General features: G+C 52.3%; 1 protein-coding gene across 1 annotated transcript in view; it reads right to left on the bottom strand.

The window, feature by feature from the left end:
• Nucleotides 1-15,258, bottom strand: part of LOC124463587 (neurogenic locus notch homolog protein 1-like) — a 31,456-nt gene extending 16,198 nt beyond the window's left edge. The window contains 15 exon segments of the mRNA XM_047015348.1: nucleotides 213-326; nucleotides 447-592; nucleotides 727-919; nucleotides 1,675-1,785; nucleotides 2,124-2,357; nucleotides 2,458-2,571; nucleotides 4,276-4,389; nucleotides 4,976-5,161; nucleotides 5,555-5,710; nucleotides 6,144-6,377; nucleotides 6,584-6,706; nucleotides 7,539-7,877; nucleotides 8,316-8,536; nucleotides 13,764-13,845; nucleotides 14,785-15,258. Of these exon segments, the coding sequence (XP_046871304.1) occupies nucleotides 213-326; nucleotides 447-592; nucleotides 727-919; nucleotides 1,675-1,785; nucleotides 2,124-2,357; nucleotides 2,458-2,571; nucleotides 4,276-4,389; nucleotides 4,976-5,161; nucleotides 5,555-5,710; nucleotides 6,144-6,377; nucleotides 6,584-6,706; nucleotides 7,539-7,877; nucleotides 8,316-8,536; nucleotides 13,764-13,845; nucleotides 14,785-14,842 (2,425 nt within the window). The 5' untranslated portion in view covers nucleotides 14,843-15,258.
• Between the last annotated feature and the right edge of the window lie 50 nt (nucleotides 15,259-15,308).

The raw sequence follows: 15,308 nt of genomic DNA, 5'->3' as shown, positions 1-15,308 counted from the left end.
GAGGGCCAATGTCAACAGACGCTCGGTGCGTTTACGCCCAGCGGAAGTCTTGCGGCTGAACTTTAGTGGAAAACGAGGATCTTAAACATGCCTTTTCATCCGTGGCTCTATCGCGGTGCCCGGACGACGAGGACTTTAGAACTCACAGGCAGGAAACAGCAGACGCTTTCGTCTTAGCGTATCAAACATTCCTCGAGTCAATATTTTCATACCGGTGTAAGGGAGGAAGCAGTTGCACTTGTAGCCCGCCACGTCGTCGATACAGGAGCCCTGGTTGAGGCACGGGTTGGACGCACATTCGTTGATGTTGGCCTGGCAACTGGGACCTGAAAACCATCCCGACGCCAAAAGCGAGTTGAGCAGCAGTATCAGAGCTGGAACGAGGGGAACGGGACCCGTTTCGAAGACGAGCGTTCAAGCACACACACACAAACACACGCGCTCACCAGTAAAGCCTGCCCGGCAGGAGCAGGTGTAGCCGCTGGTCATGTCCTTGCACGTCCCTCCGTTCATGCACGGGTTGGACTCGCACTCGTTGTTGTTGACGTCGCAGTCCTTCCCGCTCCAGCCCGAGTCACACAGACAGTCGTACCTGAGCGGGGAATGGCGCTTCCTCAACAACATGATCGAGCATTCGCCTCGATCACCACACACTTTTTCGACAAGAGAACCGCCTTTCGTCCGCTCTAGCGGAATCGTTCCCCCGAGGCGCTCGCGCATGCTCACCCGTTGACTTTGTCCTGACAGTGGCCGTGGATACAGGGGTTGCTCAGGCACTCGTTGACCTGGGAGAAGCAGGTGGCGTCGTGGTAACCGTCGGGGCACGCGCAGGTGAAGCCGTTGATGCCGTCTTGGCAGGTGCCGCCGTTGTGGCAGGGGTCGGGGGAACACTCGTCCACGTTGATGTTGCACATGGTGCCTGAGAGACACGACGGCAGGATTTGAGGTCTCTCGGCAGTCGGCAGTGATAGTAACACAGTCCCAGTAACACAGGAATACAGACAGTGACACAGTTAAAACAGAAGAGTCAAGGACATTTTAGCATAGATAGATCCTCAAGTTGGTTGAAACTCTCTTAAAACATCCTGTTGACGTTGAACACAAAGCACAGCCCGCTAGAAGACACCGCACAAAGGGGCCGCACAATAGGCCCTCTATCGGCGCGGCAAGTGTATCCGTTTACAGAAACGCGGTGGAGTTGGCCAGCTACCGGAGGAGACGACCATTATCCGGGAGGAGCCAGGTATGGCTGAGAGAGTTCAAGCACTTCTCCGGCCTTTTAACAGATCGGTTTTCAGGAGGCTTAGAGGGAGAGGTCTCTTGTTCAAAGCGCGGCGGGCCGCGGCGTGTCTGGAGGTGGGGCTGGGATACGGATACCTGCTCGTACTTTGCGAAGTGTGCTCGCTCGCCATCTGTCCCCCCAACCTACCACCCCTCCCTCCTCTCCTTCCCTCCCTCCTTCCCTCCCTCCCTCCCTCCCTCCCTCCCTTTTCCCTCCCCCTGTCCTCACCTGACAAGCTTGATCAGAAGACTACCACACTTCGCATTCTCCCACACCTGTCCTTTTCGTTTTCTTAACGATGTGTCAAATGTGTCTCTGGGAGGCATACAGTGTTCTGCACGCTCGTCTGGGATCTCCAGGCTTGTCTCACCACCCGCTCACGGCCCACTCACCAGTGTAGCCGGGGTCACAGACACATTCGTAGCCGTCAATCTTGTCTCTGCAGGTCCCGTAGTCGCATGGCTTGCTCTGACAGTCGTCTATGTTGACCTCACAGTTGACCCCTGAGAGAGAAGAACGGGGCTTTTAGCCTCCCCTTTCAACCCACGCCCACTGAGGGACAAGCTGTTGAAAGGCAGGAGCGACTGACGGAGAGAAGAAGAGAATGAGACGAGGACAGAGGTGGACCGAGAGTGACGGATAGAGATGTGTGTGTCAGAGAGAGAGAGAGCGAGAGAGAGAGAGAGAGAGAGAGAGAGAGAGAGAGAGAGAGAGAGGGAGAGAGGGAGAGAGAGACAGAGAGAGAGAGAGAGGGAGAGAGAGGTTGCCGTTGTTGTAAGTGAGAGTTGCTAGGTAGGCTAGGGGTAACTAGGGCTGGGTTGGTGTTCCAAGTGTAACCCACCTACTGTGCCCTTGGGGCAGGTGCAGACGTAGGCGTTGTCCCTGTCCTGGCAGGTCCCGCCGTTCCTACAAGGCTGAGATTGACACTCGTTGATGTTGGTCTCGCACAGGCGGCCCGTGTAACCTGGGCGACAGCTGCAGGTGAAGGTGGCCAGCCCATCTATACAGTCGCCGTAGTGACAGGGGCCCGAGGAGCACTCGTTGATCTCCGTCTCACAGTGCTGTCCCGAGTAGCCTGAGGCAAAAAACACATGTATACTCATGTATTCACGACTACAAACACAAATGTAAGAATCTGTCCGGATCTTTCCGCTGTCGTAAGACCTCGCCCGTACCTTCAGTGCATTTGCAGGTGTACTTGTTCGGCCCGTCGGTGCACTGTGCCCCGTTCTGGCAAGGCGTGCTGGCGCACTCGTCGATATCTATCTGGCAGTGGTTCCCACTGAAGCCTGGAAAACAAGGAGAGGGGGGGTGAGTGTGCGTGTGAGTGTGTCTACATTAGAACGAGGGCCCTCGACAGCTAGGCATGCATGCTAATGACCATGCCGCCCCATGTATTCAACCCTCGTCAGATAGCGTTCTCTTAAGGAGAGAGGAGAGAGAACATGTCAGCCTTTGGGGGGGGGGAGGGAGGGAGGGAGGGATGACAGGGAGAGGACTGCCTTTCACTGCAGTGTCAGAGCGGGCAGGGTCCCCTCCTTTTGTCCCCTCCAAACTTCGCCATCCCCTTCTGGTCCCACCACCCCACAGAAAGAGCAGCTTGACCTTTAACCCCTCCTCTCTTTAGACCGACCAGCAGGCCCCTGCACTTGGTGCTCGGAAGTTATGCTAATCGCTTTTTTCCCTCTAACCAATCAGTCGGTCCAGTCCACAGAAGAAGATCTCTTCTAGGGGCTTGGGAAGGTCTCTGCTCTGATTAGGAGATAAAGCCTTTCCCCCCCCCCCCCCGCTGGAACAAACAGTTAACACAAACCTAGCCGGATCGGGTGAATGTGTGCAACTCTGCACAGTAATATACGGATTTAGGAACAGTTTCCCTGGAATCCCACGTTTCAATTTCCCCCCAGTGGCGATGGTTTGAAATGAAAAGAGTGAGTTGAGCCCGGGGTGACCCGGAGCTTTACAAAACAACCGGGCTCCTCCCCATGTCTGTCCCCTAGTAGTCATCCAAACCACTCCCGCCTCCCTCCCTCCCTTTCCTTCCCCCTCCCCCCCTCCCTCCCTTTCCCTCCCCCCCCCAACACACACAGGAGAGGGGTTTGGCAGGCTAGTTCCTTGTGTTCTGTGCTGTTCAACCCCATCTACATGTATTCTTCAGCTTCCTGGGCTTTCTCCTCAGAGCCGGTCCTTTGATGTACCCCGCCTCGAAGCTGTGCTGTTTCCCTCCAAAATAACTTCCACTTCAGTGGCACTGCTCAAAGTCCCCCCCAAAAAACATCCCCCTCCCTCCCTCCCATCTCCCTTGCTCTCTCTAACGCTGTCCCTCTCGCGAGTCAAGTCCCAAGTAGTTCCCTGTCGGTAGCAACGCCACAGCCAGCACAGCATGGATACACAGCCCATGTTGTCGGCCCCCTATTCTCATCAAGACCGGCAAACTTTTTCCTCGTGTTCCAACTTCCTCAAGCAGCTCCTTTATAGATTTTTTCCCTCCCCATTCCTTCTTTTATTCGTTCAGCGCTGGCCCTCTGCTAAAGCCCGCCTAAGGGCTAGGATTAGGATCGGCCTCCCCTCTCCCTGTCTCACCTCTCTCTCCCCTGGCTCTCGCTCTCTCTCCGTGGCTTTCTCTCTCTCTCTCTCTCTCTCTCTCTCTCTCTCTATCTCTCTCTCGCTCTCTCTCGCTCTCCTCATCCTCTCTCTCTAGGGCTCTCTCCCTCTCTAGCCTCTCTCCTTGTTCTCTCTCTTCAATATCTCCTCAATCTCTCTCTCTCTTTAGCCCTCCTCAATCTCTCTCTTTCTCGCTGTTCAATCTCTCTTTTCGTCTTCATCTCTCCCTCCACTCCACTTCCGCCCTTAAAGGTAAGCTATCTCCCTTCCTCCCGGCACTCTCCTTCCTCCTCCCTCCTCTTCCTCTTCATCCCTTCTCTTCCTCCCTCTTCCTCCTGCTCCTCCCCCCTCCTCCTCTTCCTCCCCCCCTACGCAGTACCCAGACTCACCTGTAGGGCACTCGCAGTCGAAGGTGTTGATCTTGTCCTTGCACTTGCCGTTGTTGAAGCAGGGGTTGCTGGAACACTCGTCGGTGTTGACCTCACAGAAAACTCCCTCATAGCCTTCAGCCAATTAGCAAGACAAAAAGTGTCGGTTAGAGTAAAAATAATACAGTTCCAATGTCAATCAAAAGGATTTTGATCAAGAAAGACACCTCAAATGTTTTTGGTCCTACACTGTGACCTATGACCTTACATGCAGTGGAAGAGGGAGTTGTCCCCTAGAAGATGAAGGTGCAAAGCTCTTCTACTAAAGGATTAATGATCCTAACGGGCACCAATACATGCATATTGCTACAACAGTTTGTACCTATGTAGACAGACCAAAAGTGCAGTACTGTGGAAAGTACTGTGTAGAAAATCGGATGTACAGTAGTTTTTTTTTGGCTATTTTTACATTTTACGTTCAACAATTTGTCATTTTGTGTTTCTTTGGTCAATCCTGTTATTTACTCCCTGCTTTAGTTGGTCTTGGGTTTCCATTACACGGGGCGGAATTTAGGAAACATCTACAGAAGGTCTCTTTAAGGTTTCTATGACTACCTCTGAGGTTTGTCTGGGTAGTTCACACAGGTTGCGTGCTGTTCAGACAACCTTTCGCTCGTTCACTTCAAACTGTGAGCGAACTCACACTGTCCTTGAACGTTACCTGGCATGCAGATGCAGTGAAAGCTTCCTATCTGGTCCAAGCAGGTGGCTTCGTTCCGGCAGGGGTTGGACTTGCACTCGTTGACGTCCAGCTCGCAGCGAGCCCCCACGAAGCCATGTTGACAGCGGCACTGGAAGGAGCCTTTGGTGTTGATGCACTTCCCCGCGTGCTCGCACGGATTCGATCCTGGAGAAGGGAGGGGGACAGACGGCGGAACCCGGTTAGCCGACACTAGTGCTCTGAAGTCTTCTCACCAGTTCCCCATCGGCTTTTAAAACCGTCATGCAATCTTGGATTTCCTCTATGCCTGTACTGTACTGTTAGTGAAGAGTTAGTACCATAACCCGCTACACCTGTAGAGTGCAACGTACTATATGCAACAGAGAGCGGTGCGGCGGCGTTGGAAGTCGATCCCGTCCAAAAACGGAGAAACAAACGTCGACATTTCATCAACTTTGGGTGTACAAAGCATGAACGATGTCACCGTCTTTTGAGTGCTGCCGAATCTAAGCTGGCGTTTCCATGTGCTAGCCGCCTTCATGACTGGCGCCACGACGCAGCCCCGACAGGAAGCCTTACCCAGAGAGCACTCGTCCATGTCCTGGTCACAGGCGGCTCCAAAGTACCCCAGGGGGCAGGTGCAGATCGCCCGGCCGCTGATGGGGTTGGTGTCACAGTTGGAACCTTTCTGACAGGGGTTGCTGATGCAGGCGTCGTTCAGGTGGCAGAGCAGCCCTGGGGGAGGGAACGCAGGTTCGTTAGAGACCTTTCAGTCAGGCTTTACTCACGATGCACGCGATGAACAGCGGTCGTCGTGTTGCGAAGTTCACATTGGATGTTTCTGTAGCTCCAGGAACACGCCAGCCAGGGGTCTAAACCTAGTCCTAACATCCAGCCGAGGGTCCCATCCTAGCCCTAGTTCTAACCCTAACCTCCAGATAGTAGCTCCCACAGCACCACATAACAGACTAACACGAGCAGAGACCAATTCTTTTTTTGACAGTATGTAACCTATTCACTTTGCACTTTTTTAAAATACTTTTAACCCAAGAAACGTACAGGGACTTCATGACCTGGTAGTCACGTCCTCTACCGCCGAACTGCACTGACCTACACAGCAGTCGAGTTATCAGAGACGGATTCCGACGCGTGAGCGGCGCCCTCTCACCCTTGGACCCGTGGGGGCACTCGCAGTAGAAGGAGGCCACGCGGTCGTGGCAGATTGAGCCCGCCGAGCAGGCGGCGCTGGCGCAGTCGTCGATGTTCTCGCTGCAGTCCTCCCCCGTCCAACCGTTGACGCACACGCACTGGTAGCTGCCGTAGGCGTTGTTGCACGTGCCGCCGTTCTGGCACGCGTTGGGCATCAGCTGACATTCGTCCACGTCCTCGGTGCAGAACTGACCTGGGGAGGGCGGGGGGGGGCGGTGGGGCGGGGTTAGTGCTGTTTTTGAGAGAACCTCCTCGTTTGGTTGTCTGTGTGTGTGTGTCTGTTTGAGTGTATGGAAGTGTTTCTGAATGTTCGTGTGTTAATGACTGTGCATGAGTGTGTGTGTTAATGCCAGTGTGTGTGTGTGTGTGTGAGTGCGTGCATGAGTGTGTGCGTGTTACCTGTGAACTCTGGCTGGCACTGGCAGTTGTAGGTGTTGACCCCATCTACGCAGGTTCCTCCGTTATGGCACTCATGCCCGGGGCAGTCATCTATGTTGTGATCACAGTTCTGACCTGAGAATCCTGGAAAAAAAAGAGTCTCTTTCAAATGACGCACACACACGCACACACATGTTATCAAGCACGCACAGCACTGTACTTCACACACATACCCCGGCATCTGACACACACACGCCTGCGGTTCATACACCTTCACTTCATCCACACAGCCTCACTTCACACAGACCACAGCGCGTCACACACACACACACATGTACACACACACAGCACTGCACTTCACACACACTTCACACTGGATGACGAGAGGTGGAGTGGAGGGGGAGGGGGGAGGGCTATGAAAGCAAGGGGGATGCAAAGCCTTTCTTGGGCCTGCGAGCTTTCCTTGGTCCTGTGAGGATGTTGTCTCTGGACCACTTCCTCACGATAAGACCCCGTGCTTTCCTGCTCTCCCGTTCTCACAGTCCAGCCTGACCCACAGAAGAAGAAAACTGCTTCATCTCCTCTCTGAACCACAGAAGAGGAAAACTGCTCCACCTCCCCTCTGAACCACAGAAGAAGAAAACTGTTCCACCTCCCCTCTGAACCAAAGAAGAAGAAAACTGTTCCACCTCCCCTCTGAACCAAAGAAGAGGAAAACTGCTCCACCTCCCATCTGAACCACAGAAGAAGAAAACTGCTCCACCTCCCCTCTGAACCACAGAAGAGGAAAACTGCTCCACCTCCTCTCTGATCCACCTCAAATGACATCATCTCACTATGACCCTCTGAAAACGGATCAGAGTTCAGATACTTCAGTATGACCCTCGAGATTTTCTACAGTCTATGACCTGTCACCCAGGAGCAGTTTAGGGATTAGTCTATGACCTGTCACCCAGGAACGGGTACCGTCCATTACCTGGCACGCAGGAACATTCGTAGCTGGTGTCGCCCCTCTGAACGCAGGTGCCCCCGTTGTGGCAGGGCGAGGGACTGCAGGGCAGGTAGCGCCGCTCGCAGTTCTGCCCCGCGTACTCCCGCGGGCACTGGCACCGGTAGCTGCCCACCTCGTTGCGGCACACCCCGCCGTTCCTGCACGGCGAGGGGCTCTGGGCGCACTCGTTGACGTCCTGCCCGCACGTCTGGCCGGAGAAGGAGGGCGCGCACTGGCAGATGTAGTGCGCGTCGAAGGGCACGCAGCGGCCGCCGTTGGCGCAGGGGCTGGAGGTGCAGGGGTCCGCCTGCTGGCACGCTTTCCCTGGAGGGGAGAGAGGGGTCACATGTTCCTGGGACGTACGTGACGGGGGGCGTTCATCTTTGACGGGACTTTTCGGACATGCGAAAATAATTACAAACAGAAACGATGGGAGTCAGGTGGCTGAGCGGTTAGGGAATCGGCATAGTAATCAGAAGGTTGCTAGTTCGATTCCCGGCCGTGCCAAAGGACGTTGTGTCCTCGGGCAAGGCACTTCACCCTACTTGCCTCGGGGGAATGTCCCTCTACTTACTGTAAGTCGCTCTGGATAAGAGCGTCTGCTAAATGACTAAATGTAACTACATTTTGAGTACGAACAGCTCTTGCAACCACTAACCACCCAGCCCCAGTAGATGTCCTGACTAAAGTGCTTGTAGATGCCCTGAATAAGGCCTCTCGTAGATGCCTCGTGCTGCGGATGGATGGTGGCGTGGCGTGTACCTGACCACCCCGGGGGGCACTGGCACCTCCACTCCCTGGGGTTGAGCATCTCACAGGTGCCTCCGTTCCGGCAGGGAGAACTGAGGCACAGGTTCTCGGAGCAGCTGTATTCGTACAAGTTCCCGCGCGGCACCGCTTGACACGAGGCGCCGTGCTGGCAGGGGAAGGGCAGGCAGGGGTCACGGTGTTGGCACCGGCTCCCCACGAAACCATGGCTACACCTGGGGACAAAAGAGGGAGAGGAGTCAGGCTACTTGAGGTGGCGGGTGAGGACGAGCGGTGAAGGGGGAACGTGACGACACTGCTTTCACCGCTCCTGCCGGCTCTGTACGAGAAATCGACGTGACGGACACACAGCCTTGCGTGAACACAACAGGCGGGAAATCGTCGACTAGAGAATTCTTGCGCCTAATCCGGTCTGCTTCTTGAAATGTCGTGTCTGCGGCACCGTTGGTCAGCTCTTCACAGCCTTGCTCTCAGCCACTCCTTCACCCAGAGATTGAAATTATCCCTCGAGTTATGGAGGCTTTGAAGTCATGGGCCTTCGCCTCACAGCACTGTATTCATCTCCACGTAGACTGGAGGGCAGCACTTTGGACCCAGGTGCTTGCAATAAGCGTTACTGAAATAGGAATTAAGGATCTCATAAGATGCTTATTAACAGGAATAGGTGTATACGTGTCGATAGTATTAGTAAGGGTCAGGGCTAGGATGAGTGTTGACATCCATATGTGTTCATACAACTTGTTAACTTCTTAAGACCTTATTACCTGCGAAGTAACGCTTGATGGTTTAGGTTGGTTCAGGGGCAGTTCTATGGGCGTATGTGAAGCCCTCTGTGTTATGCTTGCGTGTAAAAAGGGCTATACAAATACATTTGATTTGATTTGTCACAAGCACCTGGATCTAAAGTGTTACCGGCTCGGTCCCCAGAGAGCTCGCGAGAGGGGATGAAGTGAGAGACAGAGATGCTATGTCAAGGGTCCAGTAACCTCTCTTTGGCTCTCTGGGCGGGGAATTCCATCACGTCCGTGTTCCCAAGATTGAAATGATGAAGCTGTAGATAGCTAGGCTCCAGGACTGTTCCTAATGTCAACATTTCAGTGTTTATTCAATATCAATCGTTTTCCAGTATTTATTCGACATCAATAATAATGTGTTTGTTTATGCCAATTACGCCAATTATGCCAATTTTTTTTTGCTTTATAAAACATCATGCCAATCCATACCATAATACAGACTACCATGGTCATACTATTGAGAGTCATTGAGAGTTGGGTCCCTGCTCAGCTACCAAAGACCAAAAGGACAAATACCATCACTGGTTCAGACGTGCACCCAGGCTCCGCCCGGGCCCAGACCCAGGCCAGGGCCGCGGGGAGCAGGTGCAAGCATGCTAATGAGGGCCAGCAGCTGCTCCCTCTCCATCCCCCCCCTCCCCCGTCCCTCCAGCAACCCCCCCCCCCCAGCCCAGGAGCATGGAGGCAGCCTGGCTATGCCGGGGCCCTGAATAGCACTGGAGCTGTTGAGGGGGGGGGCTGGGATTGAAGAATGAGTGGGCCCATTGTTCTTTCTCCCCCCCCATTTAGGGTATGGCTGAACGCTAGCTAGGCAACCTCAGACGTCCTCTCTCCCCTCTCTTCTCACAGATTCCTTTCTGACTTTGGCGGCTTCGATCTCCCCCTGTTGGGGTTTTCACTTGTTTTCCACCTTCTACAGGAATGGCCTTTCACCACCCCCCCCCCCCTCCATGAACCTTCCTACATCCCTCCCCTTCTTCTCCTCCTGGTGTTTATGGATTGTCAGTGATTAGCATGACACATTTATGGATTGTCCGTGATAGTATGACACAAGTCCACATTTAAAGGCTTCTTGAGGATGGTGAAACTTTGTGCTGCTCTTTTTTTTTGGGGGGGGGGGGGGGGGGGGGGGGGGAAAGATGGAGAGAAGATGGACAGCCAAACATCACCTGACAGAAACTGTGATGGTGGTTTAGAGGACCGGAAAAAATAAATGGAGAAAAGAGGAGAGGAGGAGAGAGAAAGACGAGGAGGAGAGAGAAAGAGGGGAGAAAGAAAGGAGGAGAAGGAGGAAAGGAGAGAGAAAAAGGGCAAAGGGAGAGGAATGTTGGTGTTTGCTGCCTCCTCCACCTGTCCTCAGCCCCTGAACCTCAGCCCTGAATGGAACCTTTCTAGCAGCTGCTCGCTATGGAGCTCTGCAAACACATCAGCTTCGACTCGGTGCCCCCGCCTCCCCCGTCCTCTCACAATGCCCCCCAATCTCACACCAAGACCTGAAAGACAAACACAGGAAGCCCTCTCTTCATTTCCCTCCACGTGTTCATGCAGGCCTGGTTATTTGCACACAGTCAACTTCAGCGCACGCTCAATGAGAAAAGACTGACAGTCATCTCTTTTACTTGGCAAGGGGTTCCCTTAGACAAATAACTGTCCTTTTCATTCTCCTCCTTCACCTCTCCCCTCCACCTCTCTTCCTTCTCTCCCCTTCGCCTCCCTTCCTCCTCCTTCCCCTCCCTTTTCTCATTTCCTGCAGTTTGCTCGGTGACTCTGGGTTCTTGGGGTAAGTCTCCCCCAACTCATGTCTGATCTGTTTCAAAGTGAACCCTTAGGGTCTTGGCTGTGTCCCCACTGCCTGCCTCTAATCACATACACGAGGGCTGACCTCCACCCCCTCCAGACCACATCTGGTAGTGTTCATTAGCGACCCTGTTTATTTGGTTCTATTACTGACAAGGGCCCATGGGAACCAGGCCGGGCACCCCAAGGGACTCTCCAGAGCTGGGCCTGAAGGAAGGAGGATGGTAGGGGAGCCGGGGGGCGGGGGCGGGTATTAAGTCACAACTGGTCTAACGACTGGAGCTACTGGGTACTTTTACAAGGCTGAGAACCACTTTAACTCTCCTGCTTCATGTGGCTGAGGACCTGTGTAAGTTGAAACCGCTAGCTACTGTCTCACCTCATTCGGAAGATTAAACCCAGGTGTGGTTGCATAAGCCCAATAAACAGACTGACATTAACATGTATTTATACTAGGTTATATAATGGCATTGAGACTAGCACAGGGACCCTCTGAACCAGAAGTAGGCTAGCCCCCTCACTGAACACGTTCCCATACTTGGCCATCGGACATACTAACCAATCAGCACTCACGGGATTTGTCTAGGCAGATGCCGACCCTGCGGATTACATATCAGAATCCATCACTGACAACCTGCAACATCCAAGACACCTCACTCAGTAAGAGCCCTGACGGGATCAGCCGACACCGGTCGCGGCTCATGAAAGCCCCGTCATGTGATCAGATGAAGCACCTTTCCCCCCCCGGCGGCGCCCCTTGGAGCCCACTTCCTGCGTCTGAATGGAAGAGGAGATCCGAGATGGGTTTGTGTGTCCGTAGCTAACAGAGGTGGCATTGACTCGTTTCGCGTCTCGGACCGGGGGTCAGCTTTCATCCGTGTGGATAGCTGTGGATGGGGATGGTCCACGAGCGCCAAATGGGATTTTTACGTACCAGCTTTTGGCGGTGGGAGAGCTGTGCTAGCACACAGCCTGAAGTAACTGTTCCAAATATACACACACACACACGCACACACAGGGCTGGAGTCTGCTATTGTTGAGTTAGGATCACGGCACAACAAACCCAGTACACTTTACTCTCCACAGCGAGACAGATAAGGTTCGAGGTTTACAGGATTTTGGTTCTGTTCACAGGAAAAACAGGCCTTCGTCTCATCCCAAAGAGTGTGTTGTTTGGTACAGAACAACACAGGTTCGGCCGACTCTGAACTCTGGCCTGTTAGTGTTCACCAGTGAGATGAGAGAACTCCTTCAAGTGTCCGGAGATAAACACTCCTCTCATCTGCCAGTCTTAACTCAGGAGTCCAGATATGAGAATGATATTGGGGGGCACGGAATGTAAAGTCGAATTCTTGTCAGCAGTGACTGTATGCCGTCTTCACCAACGGAGTGGACTTGACCTGAATACAAACCTCTCATGCTCTATTCTCATTCTCGATTCAGGGTAAAGGCATACTGTGGATTAAGAGCTACCGGCTGTTATTGCTACTGTACGGAGCTACAGTTACTTTGCTGTGTAGCTCCAATGTGTCTGGATTCACCTGACAGTATGCCCTGCTAACCCTAACCCTCCAGCAGACTCCCTCGTCGCCATGTTTACGGTTTGAACATTGTCCACGTCAAAAGAAACCATAGCAACTTCTCTCGATGACACATCGACACCACCAGCTCCCAACTCCTCCTGTCCACTCCTCGTGGCAGCAGACATCTGTGTTCAAGAGACAGGCCCCAGAAGCTTCTCTCCAGTGGCACGCAGCCACTCCGCCCAAGCGCTCTGTTTAACGTGACGCGTCTAGGGGGACAGTGAGAGGCACAACAGCGGCTTTGTGGACAACCAGGATGGGGTGCCAAACACAGCCAGGGGTAAAATGTGGCCCAGACCCAAGATGGCTGAGAGTGCGTTCATCAGTGAGGCGCTAGAGGACCTGATCCTGGACACACACACAAACACACACAGTGCCCCTAGGGGTCGGGAAGAGGTAAGACACCGTCTTTCACATTCAGACACTGAGACGATGCTCTGGTATGTATGCTCTCCTGGGAAACGGAGGAAATTAGACTCCTGGGATTAGAAGAAGGCTTGTCTGCTGTACATACAAACTGACTCCGAGAAGGAAAAAGAAAAACAGGGAGCGAGTGAACAACTCTGAAAAATCTTGCTAACATGTTTCAACTTCCTTCAGCTCAAAGCCCAGGCTATCAGAATTCCATTATGAAAACGTCCAGAGCTGAACACACTGCTGCCATCTGTCAGTTTAATGGCAGACCCAGAGAGAGAAAAGCCATTCAGGGGGACAAAACGGGGGAGGAGGGGAGAGGGGAGAGGCAGGGACTGCAGCCTGGTTGGGAAGCCTCGCCCAGATTAGTCACACAGAATTAATCGAAGGAGAGAACAATAGTCGCAGAGCTTCTGGCAAATCCCAGCTGTCGCCCCGTGAAAGAAAAGAGAGACAAGATTTAGGGCTCTGAGTGTCTGGGAGACTAGGAGGTTGTTGAGTGTCAACTCTGAGGACTGGCATTCGCACACACACTCGCAAGTGCATGCACACATAAAAAACACACTCTGCACCCCCCCCCCTCCACACACACACACAGTGACCCCAAAGCCACCCTCATCCCTGTCCCCACACATTTCTGGTTGAGGTGGGGGTGGGGGGGTTAGGGTTAGACCAGTGTTGGTGCCTAGCAGTAGACGTGCCAATAGGTGAAGTGAGATAGACCCCTCATACTTCCTGAGGTGCTCTGTACGGAGCCACAAACCCCGATGGGGAACCTCACTGGCTGGACATGTCACCTCCAGAGCATTGTATTCAGAGGTCTCAGCCGTGACATTCCTCTGCTCTGTACTCACTTGCACTCTCCGTTTCCATCTGCTGCGGTTTCGCACCTCCCCTGGTTCAAACACGACTCTGTGGGTGTAGAGCATCGCAGGCCTGCGAGCACACAGCATAAACACTTTATAAACACATCACATTCCACATTTCCATTTGACTTTTCAATTCATTTAACTGACTTTTCAATTCATTTAACTGGCCTGTTGGTTCAATACACTGGGTCAAGGAAGGGTGAATAAGGCTACGAGAAGTTACTCACATTTATATCATTTCGTGGGAGAAAAAAATATATATATTACAGAACGATTTTAAGGACTTTAAAGGATTTGACAGCGCACCAGCAGACGCTTTTCACGACTGTTCTAAAGAATGTACTTTTTTGAGCAATGACATATCAATGCTATACGTGACCCTGAGGTGGGCTACCTTACTGAACGCGTTTAAACATACTCGTGTGAGTTCCAGGCAGAGTGCCCCGGTGCCGCGCAAGCTCGAGCACTGGTGCGAGCCTGTGCGCTCGCCAGCTACATGGTGAGGAATATCCCAAGGCGTGCAAATATTGCTTCCCCCAGGAGCTGTTTTTGTTAGTCATAAATTGTGAATGAGCAGGAGTAAGTCTGCAGCAACGTTATAAATATCACCCAAAGGCGTGCTCAAAGCTAATAGTTTACCAAAGAGATAACATAATAGTGTTCCAATGACTGTAGACACAAACGTTAAAAAAACGTGGAGAAAACATATTTAGGACCAACGTTTGCTCTGTAACAAAGAATTCCGCTACAAATAACCTAAACAAATTGTGATCTCCCACTTATCTGATAGCCCACTGTGTCTGAATCGAGACTTCAGTGCAACAAGTGCGTTAAGACACTGCTTTCAGTTTACTAGCCTGTGCAAAACTGGAGACTTGCGATAGCTAAATGTAGCCGACAGACTTCGCTTTAATATTTAATTTGCCTTTTTCATTTGCGCATCACATTTTAAACTTTCGCTTTTACAGCGGCAATCGAATCAACAACAGAATGGTTATCCACTCACCTCGAGTTAGAGCGATAAACGATACCAGGAAAGTTAGTTTCACAAAGAAAAGATGCATTCCTTCTCTTCTGATTTAATGCTGTTGTATAGTAGCGTTAACATAGATCATACGTTTTATTTGAACTCCGGCAGGTTAAAAAAGGTCAAATGCATCCTCATATAGCTCCGAAAAGTAAGGGTGTGCAGCGTATCACAGTGTAAACTCCGTCCATTAGGTACTGTCACTCCAGGTTCCTAGTTGTAAATGTCTTGAGGGACACTTTGGGTAGTTCTCCATTCCATGGTCTGCATCTAGGGGCGTTATTTTTTCCGCGCCAGTGGGCCTTTCTCACGACAAAGTAGCCTAGCCTATTTGATGATCCATACAAAAGTTTCAGAGGTGGGAAACTTACGCCTCCTGTAAACCCAAAATAAACCCTTTTGTTTGGATTTGTTTGAAACTTGTAAGATAATCAACCCTCTACGTGTTCTGCTCAATGTTCAAATTCAAATCAAGCTGCTGACGTTCTATTCACGGTTATTAT

The sequence above is a fragment of the Hypomesus transpacificus genome, unplaced genomic scaffold (genome assembly GCF_021917145.1).
Source record: "Hypomesus transpacificus isolate Combined female unplaced genomic scaffold, fHypTra1 scaffold_30, whole genome shotgun sequence".
Lineage (NCBI taxonomy): Eukaryota > Metazoa > Chordata > Actinopteri > Osmeriformes > Osmeridae > Hypomesus > Hypomesus transpacificus.
This window is presented reverse-complemented; position numbering and strand designations above follow the sequence as displayed.